This window comes from Drosophila santomea, chromosome 2R (assembly GCF_016746245.2).
Source record: "Drosophila santomea strain STO CAGO 1482 chromosome 2R, Prin_Dsan_1.1, whole genome shotgun sequence".
In the NCBI taxonomy this organism is placed as follows: domain Eukaryota; kingdom Metazoa; phylum Arthropoda; class Insecta; order Diptera; family Drosophilidae; genus Drosophila; species Drosophila santomea.
This window is the reverse complement of record NC_053017.2, coordinates 18,303,056-18,324,948: the sequence shown is the minus strand read 5'-3', so window position 1 is coordinate 18,324,948 and position 21,893 is coordinate 18,303,056. Positions and strand designations below refer to the sequence as shown.

General features: G+C 42.9%; 1 protein-coding gene across 1 annotated transcript in view; it reads left to right on the top strand.

Annotated features, from left to right (window-relative positions):
- Window positions 1-3,065: 3,065 nt before the first annotated feature.
- LOC120444259 (protein Shroom) overlaps window positions 3,066-21,893 on the top strand; it is a 44,204-nt gene continuing 25,376 nt past the window's right edge. The window contains exons 1-3 of the mRNA XM_039623765.2: window positions 3,066-3,201; window positions 10,406-10,699; window positions 20,979-21,214. Of these exons, the coding sequence (XP_039479699.1) occupies window positions 10,493-10,699; window positions 20,979-21,214 (443 nt within the window). The 5' untranslated portion in view covers window positions 3,066-3,201; window positions 10,406-10,492. The remainder of the gene's footprint in view (window positions 3,202-10,405; window positions 10,700-20,978; window positions 21,215-21,893) is intronic.

Sequence of the window (21,893 nt, the reverse complement as noted above, 5' to 3'; positions counted from 1 at the left end):
GGACAATAGACCGAATTTGGTCGGAAGGGGGCAAGAGCCGATTGATTGATAGTCTCGGCACATTCCAAGCTTCCCTTTGAATGCACTGCAAGAAACTTTGACTTCCGTTTTGATACCAAGTCGTAATGGCCATGTAAACTTACTATCAACAAATTCGTTAAGCCATTTCTTGCATTCTATATTTTTATGATTTATAGAAAAAATTTTACTCGGCAAAAGGCATAAACTTTCAGCCTGTCAACAAATTTTGGTTAAATAATTTTTAAAAGGAGACTCTCATTACTCATCGGTGTTATCTACTTTACTAATATTTAATGCCAAACCGCGACTTTTTACCGTGTACACCCCCTCCATAAACGTGTTTCGCCCTCTCTCTTTCGCACTTGCCCAGTTTGTAACGCTCTTGTGTCTTTTGCAAAGCAAATGCGATTGGATCAACAAGCCAAAGCGATGATTAATTGGGAATGACGACTGGAGGTGCGAACCGCGGATTGGGAATACGGATTGGTAGTGGGAATGGGAATGGGCATGGGTGAAGGTAATGGGAGATAAGAGATGGGGAGGTGTTGTACCATGCGATTGCAGATGGGTCAGATCCCAAAAAAAAGAATCGTCTAAAATCGTTCAATGAACCAATCGGAAATAGAAGAACAGAAACTGAAGATCTATGATGTGTGTGGAAATAAACATCTTGGTTAGACTATTGCCATTGATTGGGCTTTGTTCTGGGTTCGGGATTCTGGCGAAGTGATATTTGCATGTTTGGGCCAACCTTTCGCTTGTACCGTTAAATCTGCGCCACTCTCTTAACACGGCCGTAAACAATAAATTAGCCAAAAGCAGAAACAAAATGCCTCATTAGCACCTGGTTTGCGTGCGATATGCGAGAGCTTTCGATTTAACGGTTCGGTCATGCCCGATAAACTGATTGAGGCCCAATTCGATTTGGCCAAAAGGGTTCAAGTTCGAATTTAATTAGATCCTTTCCTTGGAGCTCAGCCTATTATGTGTCTAACTCTTACTTCCTATTACAATATAATTGAACTACTTCCTAGTTCTAAGAGTTATAAATTATCTTCTATCAGTTTTTCGTGGCTTTGTTTTCGAATAATCCAATAATTTGAAATATGTGTCAGTACCTAAACTGTTTTTCCGTTTCTTATGTCTTAAAATGCCTATATACATATATAATTATCACTTTGTTAAAATCTAAATTATATGGATGTGTATTCCAAAGAAAAATACCTTTAAGAACATTTTTCCAAGAACCTTTGCTTTGAACCCAACCGAAAGGTAGGAACCATTAAAGATTTTTGCTAGTTTCACTCATAATCTATCAAGCCAGTTTATCCCATCGATGAAGATTTATTATACAATAACTGTGTGCTCATGGGAAACGATTTATAAAAACATCATATATGTCGCTTTATCAATCAAACTCTAGTGACGTTTGTCCAAAAATATGTTTCACGTTTTTGATTGATAACTTAGCAGTCTATTTTGGACATATGCTTATATAGCTTAAGAGGTAGAACTAATAAAATATATTTTGGCACTCGGATAACTAATTAATGATGATTTCAGAAAGTATATATAAAGATGATATGGATAATGTCACCCTATACTAAGTGTTTCGGTCGTCACAACAATACTATTTCTGTTAAAACGCTCTATATCAATGTTGCACGAATTAGGAAAGGCAATAAATATTCCTGTTAGCTGCAATCCAAAACGTGCAGTTTTCAAAGAAACACATCGCATTGTTCTAAGATCGTTTTTTGGTAAGGAGTTCAAGTTCAAAACCCCGACTTCGTTGGTGGTCTTGGGTCTTCTGCCACATCTTCTGGTTCTCCTGAGAGCACACACACTTAATTAAAATCGACTTGCGCTGAAAATGAAAAGTGCAAACAGAACATAAATCAACTTTGAGTGAATCGGAATAAGAATCAGATTCGGAATCGGAATCGGGAGTCCTCAAGAACTCAGTTTTGAAAGGCTGGACGCAACGGCCTTGCTTATCAACCGTTTTCCCTTGCTTTCCTCATTCGCTGGCTCTTTTGGCTGTTCGCTCTTGCCACACGATCTTCCTATTCCCTTTGTTTTCTTTTTCGGGCTCACTTTTTTTTTTTTTGGTTTTTGGCTAAGTTGCAGGCCATTTTGCCGCAACAGGTTCTTGGCTCGCTTCTTGGCCCTATCTCTCTCTCTCTCGCTCTCTCTTTCTTTCGCTCTCTCTGTCCGTCTGGAAGTCCGTCAATCCCACTTTCCCCCCTTCCATGGATGAGAACTGGACAGCGGCAACAGGTTCTGAGCGAAAAGAGCCGACTCTCTCTCGGTTGTTCCCTCTGCCACTGAGATAAGTGACTTTCAATACGAAATACAAATATACCTGTTTGCGTTGGCTCTACTTGATAAGAGGCTCTAACCCCCATTATTTAGCACTAAATTTACCACTGGGTCTTAACCCACCTCTCGCTCTCACACGCACACACTCTCGCACTCTCGCAGGTAGAGCTGCAACAACAACAGCTTAGAGGTGTCTCAAGACAGAGATACACTCTTTCTCCGGCTCTCTGGTGGTCTGATTTCCAGCTGGCCGCTTACGTGGCCTAACTGAAAAATTAAAGGTATGATAGACCGGTAAATAGGGATGTAACAGAACGGAAAAATGGTCATGTGATACCAAAATATGGTAGAAAAAACGAGCAATTCTTAAATAAACAAGGATGACCGCTATTAGACGTATATAAAAAGCATTGCCTACTTTTTGGCGAACTGATGTGATATTCATATGGATGCTCTATTTAAAATATTTACTTCTTTAAAAAGTCAAATTTATAATTAAGATCGTTTATATTCATAAAATAATTATCGGTTATTCAGCGTAATTCTTCAAACACATTGTGTACTTATATAACAGGGTAATCGGAAAGTCGTGCATTGGAGTGCGCTCAAAGAGGTCTGCGGCATTTTCGCAATCGCCGAGAGAGAACGAGCCCGATTGGGAGACGCATGTGGCACTGGCACACGAGCTTTGCCTGATCGCGAGTTTCAGTCTTCTTTTGGCTCTCGCACCGTGCAGTTCGTGAGGAAAAGCGGAAAACCCAAGGAAACCCAGAGCGTTGCATGCCCCGCGATTCGGGGCTCGTGTCCGTGTACTGTGTACCTGTGTGCCCGCGTGCTCGTCTGTGTGTGTGCTAGCTTGTGAGTTAACAAAAAATGAAGCAACCGAAAATGATCAAAAAATTAAATGCAGTTTCTACTCAATGAAAATGCTGTGAATAAGTTTAATCAGCTCTCAAGCTCGTGTAAAAACCAGGGGTGAAAAAACAAACAACAACAATTAGTGGCCAAAAGCACGAAACGGCATAAAAAGCGACAAAAACAAAAGGTGTCGTGTAAAAATGCGCCCGAAAAATTACCAAATTCAGCAAACATAAACAAAAATAAAAAGAAACCCGTGTACAAAGATCAACCTTCAAGGCTAGAAGAATTCTTCCGCCATAAAAACAGAGCTTATGGTTTTGCCTTTTAGCGGGTGGCAAGAAGTTTCTTATTCTCCTCCTTCTTTATCTTCATCGTATTCTTCTGCATCTTCTCAGTTTTTTACTTTTCGTGGCTGCTTCAACAAGTTTTTCCCCCAACAGCAGGGATTTTCCAACCAGTTTTTGGCGCTTGCCATTTTCCGCGCTTCAAAACTTCTGCCCCTTCTTCTGCTTCTTCTTTCTTCCTTCTGCAAGTGAGGAGCCGCAGAAAGAGTCGGGAAGAAAGAGCGCCAGAGAGAGACAGGAATATAGACAAGGTGGAGCTGAAAAGCAGCTGCAAATTTGGCATGGGTCAGTTTAGAAGACGAAACCATACCGATCTCGTTTGCATTTCCACACCTTTAACCATAAAACCGGGCATACGAAAATTCCCCAACCTCCCCCATAAAAATAGGTGTCGGGACGTAAATGTTTTGGATTATTTTCGACGGGTGCCGCCAGTAAGAAAACACATTTGCGGTAAGAAACATAATTCATTCAGCAAATGTATCTTTGTATGGTGGTTCGTGTGACCACCAAAGAAATGACATAAGCAAATGCACCAAAAAGATTGAGAGAACTCGAAACTGAAGGTGTTTTCTTCCAGACTTGATTAAGGAGTGTTAGAACTCGGAACAAAGAAGGTTAGGAAAACACTAATGCAATTGAAAAGCTGATAAGGCAGGTAGAGTGAACTACAGAAAAAATGGAAACAATTAGGTTAGTGATACAGAAAACGAACAAAGGTGCTACTAATAGAGGAGAACTTGCATGCTAAGGAAGTTCATTACATGTTAATATATGGTTCGAGTTGCTCTAACAAATTTCATCGTTTCATATTGATGGCAGTTTAATAGGGTTATTTTGAATACATTTTAACACAAGACACAAGTTTTATTACTGCCTTAGTTATTAGACTACCGTTTAATCGACCAACTGGCATGATAAAAAGAATTCAATGTAATTTAAATGCAGAGTTTGGCCTAAATTGGCCTAAACAATAACCGAGGCAGAGGAACCGAAGACAGTGGAAAATTTGCATAGACCACAAAGCTAGGAGAAAACAAATTCTCGAGTGCTAAAGAAATCCGATTCAGATTCTGCCAGCGATAACGGATGATAAAGAGCGTGAGGGGCAGAAATAATAATAATTCAAATCCCCACCGCCCAGGTGACAGTTCTGCAGTGCAATCCAGGGAAAGTGGGCGTTAATCGGCGACTCTGGGAATGGGCGGGTCCCATTCTGGGGGGAAGGAACTCGGAGCAGGCGTAGGGTTTCCATGTCGTTTCCATGTGACGACTTATCAACTGTCCCGTCGGCAGGAGGAGAGGGGCTGGGCTGGGGGGATCGCTTAGCATCAACATCAAATACTACTCAAGAATTTCAAAGCAAACTTGTTTGCTCAACTTGCCAGCGATTTGTGGGAGGAATGGGGGGTTTGCTGCACAGAAAGAAAAGTCCATAGTAGTTGGTATTGAAAAGTATAACTCTAAGATGTTTCTATGGAAAATAGTGATTTATTATAATAAAAGAGTTTTAAGAAAACTTCATAGATTAAACAACACATATAATATAACATATTTGTGTGGTATATTATTGAAATGCTTTCCAAAAACTGAAGGGCACTCCGATTTTTTCGCCGTGTAGCCAGGAAGGTAGGTAGGTGGATCTGGTGGTAAAGGTGGAGGTGGAGCAAAGACCGAGTTCAATACACTCGGCGGCATTCAGTGACGAACATTTGGCTTTTGGGTGTTTTGAACTCATTTCGAAATGCGTAAAATTTGTTTTGTCTTTGGGTCTTTTATGTGCCTGCCGTTGGAAGATTGATTAAATTATAGAGATGTGTTGTGTCGAGCGCCAATTGGTTTGCCGATGATCTATTTAATTAGGAAGGCATACAAAAACATCCGTGGAATGCGCTGCGAGGCGACCTTGCCATATTTGACGACTGGCTTTTCTATCTGCTTTCCACTCGCAGCCTTCTCGAGTCGTCAACTTCATTGGCAACCCGTTTCTGCTTCACATTCCCAGTTTCCTCCCCCAGTTGCCTCATTCCATGGAGAGTTTTATCTTATCGGCCGCTGTTACCGGCTTGCCAGGCTAAGACTAATTATAATCTTATCTGTCACAACTAAGTAGTGCAAACATCAGTGGAACTGTAACCGAAACAGAGCGCCAGTGAAACACCTACAGCTGCGAATTTGGACTCAGATCTGTTCCGGTGGAGTTGTAAATTCCTCACATAATAAGCTGAAATTTCGGGAAAGCAACATGCACAGTGTTTTCCCAAATTTCGCAAAAAAATATGAATGTGTGTGTGCTTGTGACCGCCTTGCCAGCTAAGCAAATAAACAGTGGCAATGATATAGGGGCGAGCACCATCACCAGAGGAATTCAACGATTCCGAGTCCAAGTCTGAGTCCGAAAAATAACTTCCCAAGAAATTGCCATTTCATCATTATTTGAGATAGAACGGAATGTGAGGTGGTGAAGATTTACCAGAGGTAAAAGCCACAACAGTTGTGTACGAAGCGATCAAACTTTCTAAGACTGCGGGCATGCTTAAAGTGAATTTCATAAGCCTTCCAGAGATGTTCGGTCATAAATAGTTGTTTTAAAGATTATTTACTTAAACTAATACTTGGACTTATAACGCTTAATTGCTATCAAAACTACACGGAAATACGCAAGCTACTGCATCGAGATCTCTGGAGCTAACTGCATAGTTTTATTGCAGATCATTTGCAGATCTTAAGTAGGTTGATTTAATATAAGCAAGCTAACTATAGTTGTTTCTAAGATATATTCCAGTATCCTACAGGTATGTTTACATGCCAGAGGTTTATAATATAATAGGTTTTTTTACATTTGTGGGGTTTCCAAGTTTTTACAAATGTGTACAGGCTTTGCATAGAGTGCGAGGAATTCGCTAAGCAAATATTTGTGCTCCATACCACTTGTACGTGTGTATTTGTATCTGCTGTATCCATACAGCAGATACTTTCCACCTTGGGCCAGCATCTCACTGTTGTTGTGGAAATGATAAGCGAAACGAACGACCTTGTTTCTGAAGCCAACGACCTTCGCAATTTACCAAACCAATTACAACTTCCCCGGGCAAACGAGAGAAGTAGCATCCTGCTGCGAGATTGTGATCTGGGATCAAGGATGTGGGCTCTGGGATCCGAAAACCAATGGACGAGAGCCGAAAGCCGAGATCCGAGATCCGACGGAAGTAAGGTGGAACAATTGACGGGATCGCGGGATCTGCTTAGGTAGTTTTCAGTTAACAGGATCATAAACAAATGCCGCTGCAGAGCTGCAGAGAAGAATGAGTTTCAAATCTGCGCCTTCCCTCTCTTTCACGCCGTCTCCTGCTGTCTCTTTCACTCTACATGGGGCATTTTCGCGAGGGTTTCTCGAGCGGTGGGTGTGGGTGTGGGTGTATTCAACATTTGCAACTACCAAGAAGCGCGGCTTGGGAATATCTTTTTCCCATTTCGTTTTCCATCTTTTTGTTATTTGCTGCAAGCCAAGCGCGGCGGAGCACTAAAGAAAGCGTTGAACTTGCAGCAGGTTGCAATTGCCCATGTTGCCAGGCCCTTTTTTGCGGAAATCCAGCGAACGAATTGCATTTAATTGTAAATTTATGCGTCTGCTTCCGCCCCCTCCCATCCCTCGCCTTCTATAATTTTGCATTGCTTTAAACTTAGTGTGTAGTGTGAATGCCGCGCGATCTTCACCTTTGTGTGAATGTTTCTGCAGCAGGTAGTTGTGTGAGAATTGACAAAATTATAATGAGTCGACAGTGTTGAGAGTGCACAGGAAAAAATGTTAGAAGTCTTTAAATGCACTACAATGCATACAATTTAAAATAAACAAAGGTTAACTAACAAATGCAATTTGGATATAAACCAGTTTAAAGTTACATAGGCAAAAAACAGAAATACCAAAAGACTGTACAGCGTTATACTTTAAATAGACAAAATTAGTTGTTAATATGGAACGCATTGCGGTTTTTGTATTTTTGGGTGGATTTTTCCAAGTGTGCCGCTGGAAGCCACCAAGGCAACACCTCCGCCCAGGTACATAATCATAACACATAACCGGGCAGGTAACAGTTTCCATTCATCTTTGCGCTGCTTTGTTACGCTTGTTAGTGGCTGACACCATGGTGCGGAGTACAACTTGGATTTACGACGACCTTTTGGCCGCTTTGCATGCCGCTGGCTATCAGGTATAGGTATATTTATATATCCGGGCAACTCAATCTGGGATCAGTCTTCTCCGGAATGCGACCGACCACCTATGCAGCGGTTAATACTCGGCAGATACTTTAAGCTGATAGGCAAACAGTTTCAGTTGGCTAACTGAAGTGGAAACCGGGGTCACAGTTCAAGAAGAGAACCGAAGGTTGCCACAACAATATCTCTGTGATTTATTGTCCTTTCAAGAGATCCTCGTTGCGGAGATTAAGATATCAGCCGTCAAATAGGAAGTTGTTGAGGTCGTATTAAATGCAATGTTTACTTTGAGCATTGTATCTTCGGGATCTGCCGAACATTATTGCTAATAGAGATCAATGCGTTTCGCTTTGGCGGGGTTTTAGCCAATTGTGACCTCGCCATCGATTGGCTGGCCATAAAAACCCGTTCTGGGGACTCGAACTGGGGAGCTGCTAACTGGAATTGGAACTGGGCACTGGGAACTTGGAACTGGGAACTGGGAACCGACTAGCACTTGGTATTGCTATTGGGTATTGGGTATTTGGTATTGGGATTGGAACTGCAATCGTGTGCTGGGGTGTGTGTGCTCATTTCGCTGGCGCCACTCCGATTTTGCATGTTTTCCGCATTATTTGTTGTGTTTTTTGTCATTTTGCGTTTTGCATATTGACGTGGAATTTTTGTGGCCAGCAAAAGTGTCTAATTTCGCTGGCAGAAATATCGAAAAAACCGAATGGCCAAAAAGCCATCACACAGCAATCACGCAGTGATTTTCCAACGGAAAATCGAAAAATTCTAACCAAGGCCATAATTAACAAATTGGCGATTAGTTGGTGAGAGTTCGCAGTCGAAAGTCGAGGAACCAGGGGGCATGAAAGTGCATTTAGCAATGTCATTGCACTTTTGAAGCTGCTGCAAGCAGATTTATCTACCAGGTACTTTGCCCCCATCCCGAAAACAGGCTTCCTCTTTGGAGGCTTCTTGCTTGGGCCTAGGTCTTCTGACTGTGCACTGGGAGAAATTTAATTGATCCTAGACCTTAATAGTATAAATATTAAAAGGATGTGGATTTAACAGAATACTCAATACTTAAGAACACGCTTTGAACTAAGCTTCTTATAATTCGTTAGCATTAGTTGTTTTTAGTTACTATTTCTTTTAGAAGTATGATTCCCATGAACTAACTGGTTAAGGATTACATAGGATGGAATAAAACTACTAAGACAGAACTTGAAATGCAAAGAACTCGATTCCTGGCAACGAAAGGATTATCTTCCGGCCAGTGTAGCTCAGTGTTCGTTTTGTGTCTGGGTTTGTCAACAGCCTGGCAGAATCCAGTTTTCAGAGCCTAGGAGTCGCTTGGCAGTCCAAGTAGGAGCACTACTCGATACCGATACCAATGGCGATGGCGATGCCTTCCGATGCTGAAACTGAAGCTGAAGCCTCTGCAGTTCCCAATTCCAGTTCCAGTTCTATGGGCCGGCGCAGCAGCAGCTCATAATTATGCATTAAACACTCGAAGTTTACGGGCGAGAAGTGGCAGCTGCAACTGCGGCTTTAATGGACATCAATTTGCATGGAAACCATACAGAAAACGATGACATTTGAAAGAGCCAACTGCGTGGGCCGTTTTCTATATGCTATATGCTATAGGCTATAGGCTATAGGCTATATGCTAAATGTGGCTATATGCTGTCCAACTGAAACGAAACGAAATGCAGTCGCCAAATCGCATTTGAAAATGCACAACAAAAACTTGTTTATTGGCTTAGGCCCCTCGGCGTCGCCTCACTGCATATTGGTATCGTCTCGACTTGACTTGACTCTTCTCGCGTCTCGTGGGTCAATGTTATGTAAACCTGGTTCACTTTTTTTATATATATGTGTATATATTTCTTCTGCTTTTTTTCCTCGCGTTTTACCGCACACATAATACGCTCAACTTATTACACAAAAACCCAAATAACTCAACAAATATTTACGGACGCAGTCAACAGAAATCGATTCAATTTTCCCTCCTCATCCACCGCGAACATGCTTCTCCCGTCTCTTTCTGCCGCCATATAGCCGTCTCTTTCGGCCGGCGTCTATGTGGATTCGTCTTACTGGTTTGGCTGCACTGCATTCCAAAGATGCGAGTTGCGGACCGGACCCGATAACAGATATAAAAGTGCAAAGCAGCCACATCCAACGATCCCAGAGTCCAGCCGCCACGGAAAAATGTCGCCAGACCAAATTAAAATAATTTAACACATATAATTTCGTGTATTTTTCGCTTACATCATAACTCTTGTCAGAAAGGTGGCCGAAAAATGAGATTGAAATGAAAATCGGGCAGCTCTAATCGCACAATCACATCAGCAAAAAACCAAAAAAAAAAGAAGGGGGAGAAAAAACTCAAAAATAATTCCTGGCCTCGTTGCAAAACGCGATAGCCAAGAGCCAATTGTTTAGTGTGGAGTTTTGCATAAATTATTTATTTATAACAATAATAATGTCAAAGAAACTTTTGCTTTTACCCTAAACATACATAAATGCCATAACTGAAACTAGCAATTCTAGCAATTGAAAACGTTCGGACCTTTAACATACAATAAACATAAACAACTCTTTGATACCATCAGCCTCATAAACCTTGTCTGTCTGACCCTTCTCAGAGGTGGCCGAAAGATGAGATTGAAATGAAAATCCGGCAGCTCTAATCACAGCCAGCGATCGTCAGCAATAAGCGAAAGAAAAACTAAATGAAAATGCGCAATCACAAGGAGAACGGAAACGGCTCCGAAATGGGCGAGTCCAAGAACTTGGCCAAAATGGAGCCGGAGAACAACAACAAGATATCGGTGGTGTCCGTATCGAAGCTCCTGCTCAAGGATAGCAATGGGGCTAGCAGCCGGAGCAGCAACAGCAATGCCAGCTTCAGTTCCGCATCGGTCGCCGGTTCTGTACAGGTATGTCTCTCTCTCTATTTTATCCATTTTTCTTCTTGGTTTGCTTTTAATTTTTTTTTCGTTTTTAAGCAACCGGTTTCGGTTTTCTTTTCTCTGACTCTGGCCGCCTGACTTGTGTGTGCTTCTTGTTTTTATTATTCTTGTTAATAAATCCTCAAAAGCGCGCAGAATTCAGAATTCCAATAGCACACGGTCTGAGTCACAGCCCCACAGCCACCAAAGAGCCGGCTTTCGGCCAGAAAATGAAACAAAAGTGAAGGCTCGTACAAAAATCGTCCAATATCGAAAAGCAAACAAATGAAACGAAGCGAAATGAAACCCACGCACAGTGGTTTTGAAGTCTGGGAATTCGATGTTCGATATTCGGACCACTGCAGGTTCCTAATTGAATTATGGGCCTGACCTCCATTTGCATTGCCCAACCCGGGAAGTTTCGTTTTCGATACTCGTATATGTATATGTTACTTCAGGCATATATACTCGTATCCCCATCGCCCCAGCCCTCCAGCATCCACTCTGTGTCACTCAGTTCGAAGAACGGTACATTTACCACTGGAAGAGTTGGGGAGTTTTGTTTATTTTTGGGGATCATGATCATCCGGGGGAATCCGTTGATCGATCATCAGGCGACCACTCCCCATCTTTCCCCATCTTTCCCCATCTTTCTCCTCCGCAGGATGCGAGTTATTAATTGGACAAGTGGCCATGAATGAAGCCGTAGGAATGTCGACTTGCGTGTGAAGTGGTTTTCTCGATGCCAAATGTATGAATGAGTGGATTGCTTCTTGTTTTGGTGCCTTTTTTTCTGCACATGAGATAAAGTATGCGGCGTTTGATAAGGAAGCTGTAGAAATGTGGCCCAAGGTGTGGTTCCGAGAATAAAGCGAAGTCATTAAACTGGTATTACTTTCAAACAGAAAATATGCATTTAAATAGATTAAATCAAGCATGAACAAATATAATTAAAATTTATTTTATGAACTGGCGTTGCTGGCCTTTGAAAAGAAAGTTGCCCATATTTGTGTATTTTTCTCGGCTATACGCTTATTATAGGCGAGTATCTTGTGGTGCCTCGCATAATAGAATAATTACTTTTAATGATTACGTTGTGGCTGCCAAATTCCCAGAATATTTTTGGAGTCTTTCACTTCTCCTTTACGTGCCCCCAATGATCCCATTCTCCATTGGACACACCGAGCCACACATATGTGGGGTTTCGATTCTATTTGATTTGCCCCGTCACCCATTAACCTTAACTGAATTATTTGGAGCCAGGGCCGCTGTGTAATCCCCCCATTGGCCGCCAATCGATGCTCCACTGCTCCACTGTGTGGCAGTGAATGCCACACGTTGGAAAATGGATTGGGTTGCGTCTAAAATGCAAAATAATTTACCAAATTAACGGTACCATTATCAACAGCGACGATCCGATCAATCAAAGTGAATCCGATCAATTAAATGCTGCCTCCGAGCGTGGCACAAAGAATCGAGGAAACCCGAGAAGAAAAATGAGCTATGGCAGGAAAAGATGTTGTGAACAGAATGGAGCAGAATGCTAAGAACATGGCTCGTAGATGATCAGTGTACACTGATACAAACCAGGGGCACCTTGGCGTAATTAATTATCTTGCAACAGACATAAAATATAGAGTTCTTATCATTCTAGAAATTGTTAACACATAACATAAGAATGTCGCTCGTAATTTGTTGTAATACCCCCAATCTTCGTTCCAATTTCCCTCGATTTCTCGCAGTGCAGCCGATCGTGTTGATGATAGCTAGGGCGAAGCTGGAGAAATGTGGCTGAGAATTGGAACAGCATTGACCTTATCACCGAAAGCTCCGTCTGCAGGGGGCTTTTGATTAATCATCTCCATTCTTAATTGTGGCCCCATCTTCATCTTCGTATGCCGATTGTTATCATCACTGCGGCTGTTCCTCTTGGCTTTGCAAAATAGCAAAAGATATGTTAGTATTTTCCATAGCCTTTGGGCCTTACCTGGCCTGGCATAGAAGTCGAAAGAGAATGGCCAAGCGGCGATCGATAGATGGATCGATTCGTGGATCGATGGCTGGATAGCTGTCTGTCGGGTTATTGAACCGCTTTATTCTCGGCCATTTGTAACGTTTTATTTTTTTTCATATTTCTCCATACATTTTTAGCTTCTCCGCAAACGCTAATTACTGGCGAGGCGCACGCTTTAGTTCCAGTTATTAGACCAGACTCCAGCTGGCTACAAAGTACTTGAGTACCTCCAGTCCATTGATGGTGGTGGTGGTGGTCGCACCACAACGCCCCGTCGATCCTCCGAGCTTAGAACTAGTTTCGGGGTCTGGCTCAGATATTTTTGCATCGATTAGGCCACATTCCACGCACCTATATCGCGCCGCTGGGCGTTGCAATCTCTTTGGGGCTATTTATAGCTGCAATCGAATTAATTGTGGCCACGCCCCAGCGTTAGTGCCGGAATCTCTGACAAAACAAACTGTAATGGTAATGGGCCCACTGGGTAATGGATAGAAGTAGAAGGTAATGGCTATGGCTATACCCAATGGCTAGTGGGCAGTTTCCAATGGGCTTGACGAAGGTCGTCGCTGTCCATTCTTCTTCAGCCTCTTCTTTGCTTTAGATGAATGCGCAGATTTCTAAAGAAAAATATTTTGGTTATAGATGTAAAGATTTTTTCCTCTGTTTTGCTTTTTTTTGGGGGGGTTTTAGTTTTTTTTTTGCTTCACTTGGGTCTTATGTTTTGTTGCTTCTTTTTTTTCTGTCGAATCAGCCAAAGCACTTGACGCTGCACTGGAATCGTTTTTTATACCTACCTTCGTATAGTTCAAGTGTTTGTTGGGTCTAAAGCCGAAGCGTGAGCTGATCAAGTTGAAGCCAGTGGGGCACCTTAATCGTCGCTTCATTTCCGCGCAGAGCTTTCCTTTTAGCGGCGGAAATGATCGCATATTTCGCCAAAAGAGATCTCCGCCAGCCGAAGTAGCCCATTGAGTTGCGCAATTAGGGGCGGCTAAGCGGTCTGGGTTACGCCCCCTTGGTTGGCACTCTGGGCGGAATCGGAGGTCTTTACATTTATAAATAGTAAGAGGTGGTCTTTAGGGTGTCACTAAGTGATTGGTTTAGCTTAAAACCTAAAGTTATTAAAGATTCACTTTTCAGGAACAATACTTGGCGCCCCCGTTGGGGCGCTCTTTTTGTTTGATGTTCGTGCTTATAAGTGTCTCAAGTGGGTACTGTTGGATTTATGAAATAAGTTTAAGTTCTAGATATTATAGAAGTTTCAAGTCTTATGTCTAATGGTACAAATTGATTGGATTTTCCCAAGTTGTTATAGCCGATTCTATTGTATAGACTTTCCAAACGTATCTCAGCATCGTGTTCGCCGGCGTTTCCTCAGCCTGTCTTCTATTTCATTTTAATTTCCAATGCCTGTCGAACGCTTCAAGCTCAGCTCAGTTCAGCTCGACTCTTAACGCTCATTAGTTCTCTAAGTCCAACTTGTTTTTCTCACACAACACACACCACACGCCACATAGGAGGCTTCAGCTCTGCAATTAATTAATGCCAACAGTCCGGCAGCAACATAAACAGCAGCAGCAGCAACATCAGCAACAGCAGCAACATCAGCAACATGAACAAAAAGCTGCAACAATGCCGCCTGCCAGCGCTAAATTCTAGCCAGATTCCAGTTAAATTGTTTTGGCTTGTCTTTGAACTCGAACCGCCGGCGGTTTTTAGCTTTGGCTTCTTCCCTTCTGCTGTCGATGGTTTGCATTTTTTCAGCAGAAAGAGAAGAAAATTATAACAAATAATTGTGCTGCTCTTGCGACAGGTGCACAACAACACTCCTTCATGTGGCATTCTGCCCGCCGGAAAAATGTGATGGAAAATTTCACCTATGTCGCTATGCTGCTGCTGACTTAAATACGGATTCGGTGTGGGAATCCATTGTTCCGGACATGGAAATGCCGAGCACATTGTATGCACTTCTTCTGGCCAACGGGCATGAAGATTTCTTTATGAGCGAGCACTGACTTAATTAATTAACAAGCCAAGTGAAAATGCATTGGGCCAGGTGCCGTTGGTGCCGTTGTTGCTCTGCTCTCTTAGCCAACTTCGATTTCATTTTCCGTTGGCTGTGTTTTTTTTTTTCGGCTAGTTCTTGAACCCACACGAGCAAAGAAATTTCACTTTTGTTTCTCCTCCAGCAAAGCGGCAGACAAAGCGACATTCGAGCCACGAAAATTTTGAGGTCAACAGCAAGAAACGGTGACGGAGACGAAAGATACTCGTTCCCATTGCCGGAGATTCATTCGTCTGGTGGCTGTTTTGGCCAAAAGTGGCCGCAAACATTGTGGCCATCTGACGTCTGCGGCCTGTGGAGTCCATTGAAATTCTTGCTCTCATCGAACTGAAACTCTTCGCAATTTAATGCCAACTTAGAAGCCTCGAGCTCGTCAACAGTCGCAACTGGCAACTTGGAACTTGGAACTTGGAACTCAAGAGACAGCTGCCCTTTCGATCCAGTTGCAATTTGGCCAAAATAAACATGATTTGCCATTTCGATTTTGTGTGTTGTCATCCGGCAGCCAGCTGGAGGATCGCATCGGATCGGATCCTCAACGCTGGAAAAACAGAAAGTGACCGAGTGAAAGATTTTCGGCTTTCTAATTGGATCTGTGCCGGGTGACTCTTTTTTGCTCAGATTTTTGTGGTATCTTTGTATCTTGGTATCTTGGCATCGCCTGGCCAGTGGGGCTTGGCTAATTAAGGGTCTCGCAGCAGGGCTAATTATGGCAAATATTTTCCATTGGCATATGTGTGAAAGTGAGTCCAAGAAGCGCAAAATGGGAATCAACATGAACTCGCCGTCTGCTCTTGACTTCATCTGTAGCCCCAGAGTTTTTGGTTGCGCTCCGCTGGTCGAACTAAACTGAACCAAGCCAGACTGGACAAATATATGTATATATATACATATATATATATATATGCATATATGAATTGCGATATGTGTACGTGTTCTTCTGACCTTCTGGAGCTGGCATTCTCCCGCATCTCGAGAACCAGTTGAGTTTGGAGCACTGCAAACAAATAATGCTTCTCATTTTTAAAGTAATTATGTTCAAGATATTTGGGTTTGCTGGAAAGATTCTGAAAGAATCCCATGTGACTAACAATTGTACTTTTAAAGTGAGATAACCAAGTGTTGGTTTTAATCCATTGTTGAGTCTAAAAGTTTGTTTTTTTTTTTTCCTGTGTGCCTGGGCAATTTATTTGTTCTTGTCGCAGGCTCCTTTTGGCCAGGCCCGTTGAGGTTGAGTTGTGTTCCTCGGCTGGCCATGTTCGTTCTTATTTGCTGCACGCCTGAAACTTATCACTGGCCATAAATCTAGCCGCATGCCAAGCCGGGCCATGTCGGCATACCAGACCAGTGGATACGATACGATACGATGTCAGTGGATGCAAGTGGACCAGACCAGACAAGACCAGGCCAGTCCAGTGGATAGCAATGGATCGGAATCGGACCAGTTGCCATGCCATGTCCATTACCAGTTCTCGGCCGATTGGCCGATCGGCCAGTTTCGCCAAAGTTATTAACGCCACAAGCGGCCATTGAGGTCAAGGATGCATCGAATCCTGATCCCCATGCCCATGCCCAGTAAATCCATTCAATTTCACTGCATTGCATAAACTCATTCGCACTAATGAGACTCACCCACCGCGAGCTGCCAAAAATTATTACTAATGAACCGCAGATTCACTTTCATCGGTGGCCCACTTAAAGGGATTCACCGCCAGTTGGCCAGTTGGCCAGTTGGCCAGTTGACCAGTTGACCAGTTCTCCAGTTTCCCGGTTGTCCGATCACTTGACAGCTGGCGAAAGGAGTCGAAATCGAAGTGGCAGACGTCATCGCCGCGGCGTTTCCCCCTCCTTGGCCTCTCCCTCGCCTTTTCCCCAAACTTTCCCCGAAAGTGTGAGGCTCGCCGGGACCTCCGGAGCTCTCTGGCCACTTTGATTTTGTAAAGCCAAGAGCTACGCAATCTGCGGCGTTGGAAACGAGCATAATAAGTATTCATGCTGCCGGCATTTGGACAGTGGTTTCAAAGGAGACATTTCTAGCAGGAAAGTGGGTTAACCAAATACTCCAGTCTTCTGTGTTTTGTGTATGAAATGTGGTAGCTGCCGATCAAAAGAAGATCGAAGCACTTAGACTTCAATTTATGGATTAATATATTTTTATTTAAATGTGCAATTGCAGTTACAACTTACCACAAGACGATCATGAGGTTCAACATAATTCAACCCAATGTGCGACCACTTTTGGCTCGGCTCGCACTGCCGTTTTGTGACTGTGTCCAATTTGGGCGCAGATTGACAGCGATATGCGTTTAATTTGACGATAAATGGCCAATATAGCACGCAAGCCAAGTTGGAACGAAGAGGTTTTGGGGAGGAAAGGACTCGGCTCTTTGGGCTCTTTGCAATTCAATTCTAATGCTCCAAGCCTGCGGGCTTCTCCGTCTTTTTCGTGCTCTCGCCAATTGCCAAATTCAAATCCGAATCGCAGCACGATTCAAGCTCAAGCTGAAGCTGAAGCTGAAACTGAAGTTGAAACTAAAGCCGAGAGGTTGAAGCTGAATCCAAATCCGAATCTGAAATTGAAGCTGAGACTGAAGCTGAGACTGAAGCTTGGCCACGTTGGCAACTGACACGTTTGCTCGCATTTTGATTGCAATTTCTTTTCTTTGGCCAGCCAACTCGCCGGTGGAAAGAGTCAAATTCGTGTTGGCCATTAAAAGCCAGCGACAATGGAAAACGCAAATCCAAATAGCTGTGCCACAAAACCAAACAAAATAAACTCAATCTTAAAAATTTTCCTCACGAAATCATTGTGGCCAAAATAAATGCCAGGCTGAACGGAGACACGAAAATCTCCAGTTGACTGTTGACTGCATTCTCGCTGCAAATTTCGCATCTTTTGCGAGACGAGACATGTGGGCGTCTGTCAATCTCTCTCTCTCTCTCTCTCTGTTCCCCCTCTCCTTCTCTTTCTCTGGCCCTGCTGCCGTCTCTTTCGCGTCTTCGACCAGCGACTTGCTGTCTTTTATCACGCGACAGAAAACGTCTGACAGTCTGACTAACTGACCTTCTTGCGAGGCATGAGTCAAGCGATTCGGCGACAGCCAGCGATACTTCCAAACAAAGTCTGCTGGATGCAAGCTGAAGTGAGCTGACTAATGCCGTACAGTGGAGATTCTGTACGGCCAACTTTAATAGGGAAACTCTAATAGGTTGTAGTAAGCAGCTTTACCTAAATCTAGTATCAACTCTATAGTCTTATTTGAAGAATAACTCACATCTTTATCAAATGCAATTAGAATGCATGGCGTTTAGCTTACGTTGCGTTGAAAGTAACTAAATTTTTACTTGCATATAACTTATTCCATGCCTAACTCAATCATTTGAAATTTTTTAAAAACAAACCATTCATCATTTTTTAGTAATAACTTTAAAGCGCCATTTAAAATCGGAAATGTAACTTGTTGGTTTTCAAATGCGTAAAGCGCTAATAGTTGAATAGTTAATTGTTTCCTTTGCATTTTAAATGCTTATCCCCTGTAAGCATTATCTTTCTTTTGGGTGAATAGGAAAAAAACAATTAGCCCAACGGAAATCGAGTTGAACAAACAAAGAAATGCTTTCTTAAGTAATGTGACTTTTGTCCCGCCAGCTTAGCCACAGGTTTCGCCGGCGGGTTTCCTCTTTATTGATATACATTTAATGGACATACGAATATTACGCATACGCCCAGTTGCCTGCAGTCAGTTACCTTTCCCCAGCAGTTTCCCAGGCAATTTGTTAGGCTTTTCCTGCAGGCCGCAACTCGGGCACTTAGCACAATTCATCAAGTGATTTATTTAACACGAGCCGCGCGTTCGGACGGAAGTTTGATTTCGCCCGTGGCACGGAATCATTAAGAATCCCACTCCAACAGATACAACAGATCCAACAGATCCAACGGATCCAACGGATCCAGCTGTGACCCACTGCACCAGTTTTGGTCTTTGGATCCGCGGATCCCGCTTGGGCCTGGGCTTCATCTCCATTTCCATCCCGGACTTGGGCCCTGGCCATTGATTTATGGTGCTGCTGGAGATGGCGGAGCTGCTCATCCAGAGCGATTTCACATGGGCACACAGCTGTTGCCGATAATTATGGGTTTTGGGCCACAGAGGAGAGGTTTCTCTAGGAATAAAATGGGCCAAATGCCGAAAAAACGGCGAAGGCAAAGTAAAGGGCCCCGTGGGACAGTTGCTGATTTAAATTCGTGTTAGAGAGACAAAATAATTACGGCAATTGGGCAGGAAAAAACCCCAAATCCAAATGAACTGAAATGAAACTGCACGACGATCGAATGACTGACTGACTGACTGACTGGGTGAGTGAGTGAGTGAGTGAGTGAATGAATGACTCCACTTTGAGTCGGATCAACGGAGACTTGGTCTTGGGAACATTCGGCGAGTGGCTCGGAACCATTAAAATTCTTGCCGATGAGCCCTAGGCAGAAACCAGAAACAAAAAAAAAAAAACTAAAAAATATATCATCGAGAGACAGAGTTGCGACCTAAGTAGTTGACCCAGAAAACGATTCTATTGCATATCGGCGAGTGTCAGTCATGTGATTCGTTATTATTGTTATTATATGTATTTGCCATTAAGCATTTATGATTTTCTGATTTATTTCAGCTGCTTTTGTGGCGCCAAAGTCAAAAAGACAATCAGCAGCTGCTGCCCACGTAGCTGCCAACAAAAGTAGTTATACATATGTACATATACTCGCATATACATAAAAATATCGTTGAAAAAACCCTCCACAATACCCAATCGCAATGCAATCGAGACTTCAAGCCAAGTCAGTCAAGTGGCTTAAGGCTTGGTCTTGTAACGTTTCGTTTTCGTTATTTTGAACGTTAGTTTTATTTTGAGCCGACTTATATTTTTACCCATTCGCTATTTCTCCATGTGTTTCGGCTTTATGCTCGAGTATTTACAATTCGATTTGGTTTACGAGAGTCGCAGGCGCAAACATCCAAAAATGAAGTATACGACACGAGGGCTGGCAAGCAAATTGACTTGATGAGTTGATGAGTGGTGGCAAATTTCGGTGGGTAAGCTTGCCTGCGATTGCAGTGGCAATAAATGTTTAACAAGCAAAACAGTGACTGGATTTATTGGAATCACTTCGTCGAGTTACCCATAAAACTTTTCCATTATCTGATGTTTAGTGAGCTATATCATATAAAGTAAAAGTATGGTTTTTAAAGATTATATAATTGACATAATAATTCTGTTGGTATATGTAAGCATTCAGAAGAATGATTAAGCAATGATTGCAATATCAATCTTTTATTGGTAGAAGCGCATTAATCAGTTAATGAATAAACACCCAGCTGATAACGAATAATGAAAGGAAAAGTAAACAATACTAATTAAGGGAAAATTATGAATCATTCTGTGTGTGAATGAATAAGCAATGATTCTAAACAATTAAACTACTTCCTGTTGTGTGAACAACCATAGTAATATGAAACCTCGTAGGGTTCAACGACTTCTATCAATGCATTCGAGAAATATAATAATACGCATTGCATTTTCGAAAACTAAATCCCTATTTACCCAAGCAACAAATACCAGCAATGAACATGTTATCGATCTGTTATTTCTTCGTTACCAAATTTTCGCCCCGATCCAGTGAACTTGATCACCGCCGAATCGCAGCATGAATCACAGAGCTCGAAGGCTTGGAGCCCTGCTCCAATGTGGCTCCATGGCTCCAATCCGCGCTCGCCTTGTGCACACCATTACTTAATCCGGCTTATTATGGACGCTCCGCTTGGCGGCGGTGTCTGCATCCGTCTGAGTTGCCATCCCCTGAGTCCCCATCCCCTCCTGGTGCCCTCCCACGAGCGGCCCCCTGGTTGTGTACATAATATATATGCTTTGGCAACATGGCAAGTTTGGCTATTGCCGCTGCACTTCAAATATGTTTGTTCGACGGCAATTGCATTGGCTGCACTGCAATAATTTTCACTTAATTATCTAACGAGCGACTCCATTGTTGATTCGCCCAAACTCTGGCCGTAATTATGGCTGCGGATCATTTGCAAATGTGAGCTATCCGGTCAGCAGCGGTCACATAACTAATGATTAAACCATTTAAATGCCTCGGACTTATGCAACATCGATTTCTCTTGCCCCATCTCTTGCAGGATGACCACAACAACAGCAGCAACCAACTGGGACAGCTGGGCCAGCACCACGGATCATCGATGGACCAGTGTGGACTGACCCAGGCCGGCCTCGAGGAGTACAACAATAGATCCTCCTCGTACTACGACCAGACGGCCTTCCATCACCAGAAGCAGCCATCCTATGCCCAATCCGAGGGCTACCACAGCTATGTGTCAAGTTCGGATTCCACATCGGCCACGCCATTTCTGGATAAGTAAGTTGTAGCGCAAAGACAGGGGGAATCACTTTTGTGCAGAGAGAAAAATAAGAGGGATTTATAGATAAATCTCTTTAAATAGATATAAAGATATTCCACTTCCTGCTTTTATATTATATTGAACAATGGATGTATATTGTGTATACACACATTTAACAGAACCACTTGATGTGCGATTGTCTATGTTATTTTCTGTGTAATTTTCTCTCCGTGTGGCTGCATTGCAAACACGTTTTCCGCGCACATACTCGCACCAAATGCCGAACGACAATTATGAATTTTATTTGTACACTAAAAAACGCCATAAAAAATTCTTGGTAACGCAGACACATGAGATACATAAGTCGCAGACGGAGCACCGAGAAATAAAACCGAAAACGAGCAGCTTAAGCTCGGCTCTCAAGGTCTTCTTGGCTCTGTCTCCATCGCCATCTCCATCTCCGGTTTTAGCTCTATTTTCTGTTCAAATGGCTGGCTGCTTGTCTATCTGACTATCTGACTATCTGACTATCTGTCCGTGTGTCCGACCATCCGACCATTCGACTATCCGCAGCTATCTGAACTTGCCCCAAGTACCGAAGAGAGTTCGCCGGTGGCTCCATTGCCCGAACCGAAGGCTAGGCAAGAAATTCAAGTAATTGCGGCCATGCGAAAAGCAGAAACCAGAAATCGCAAA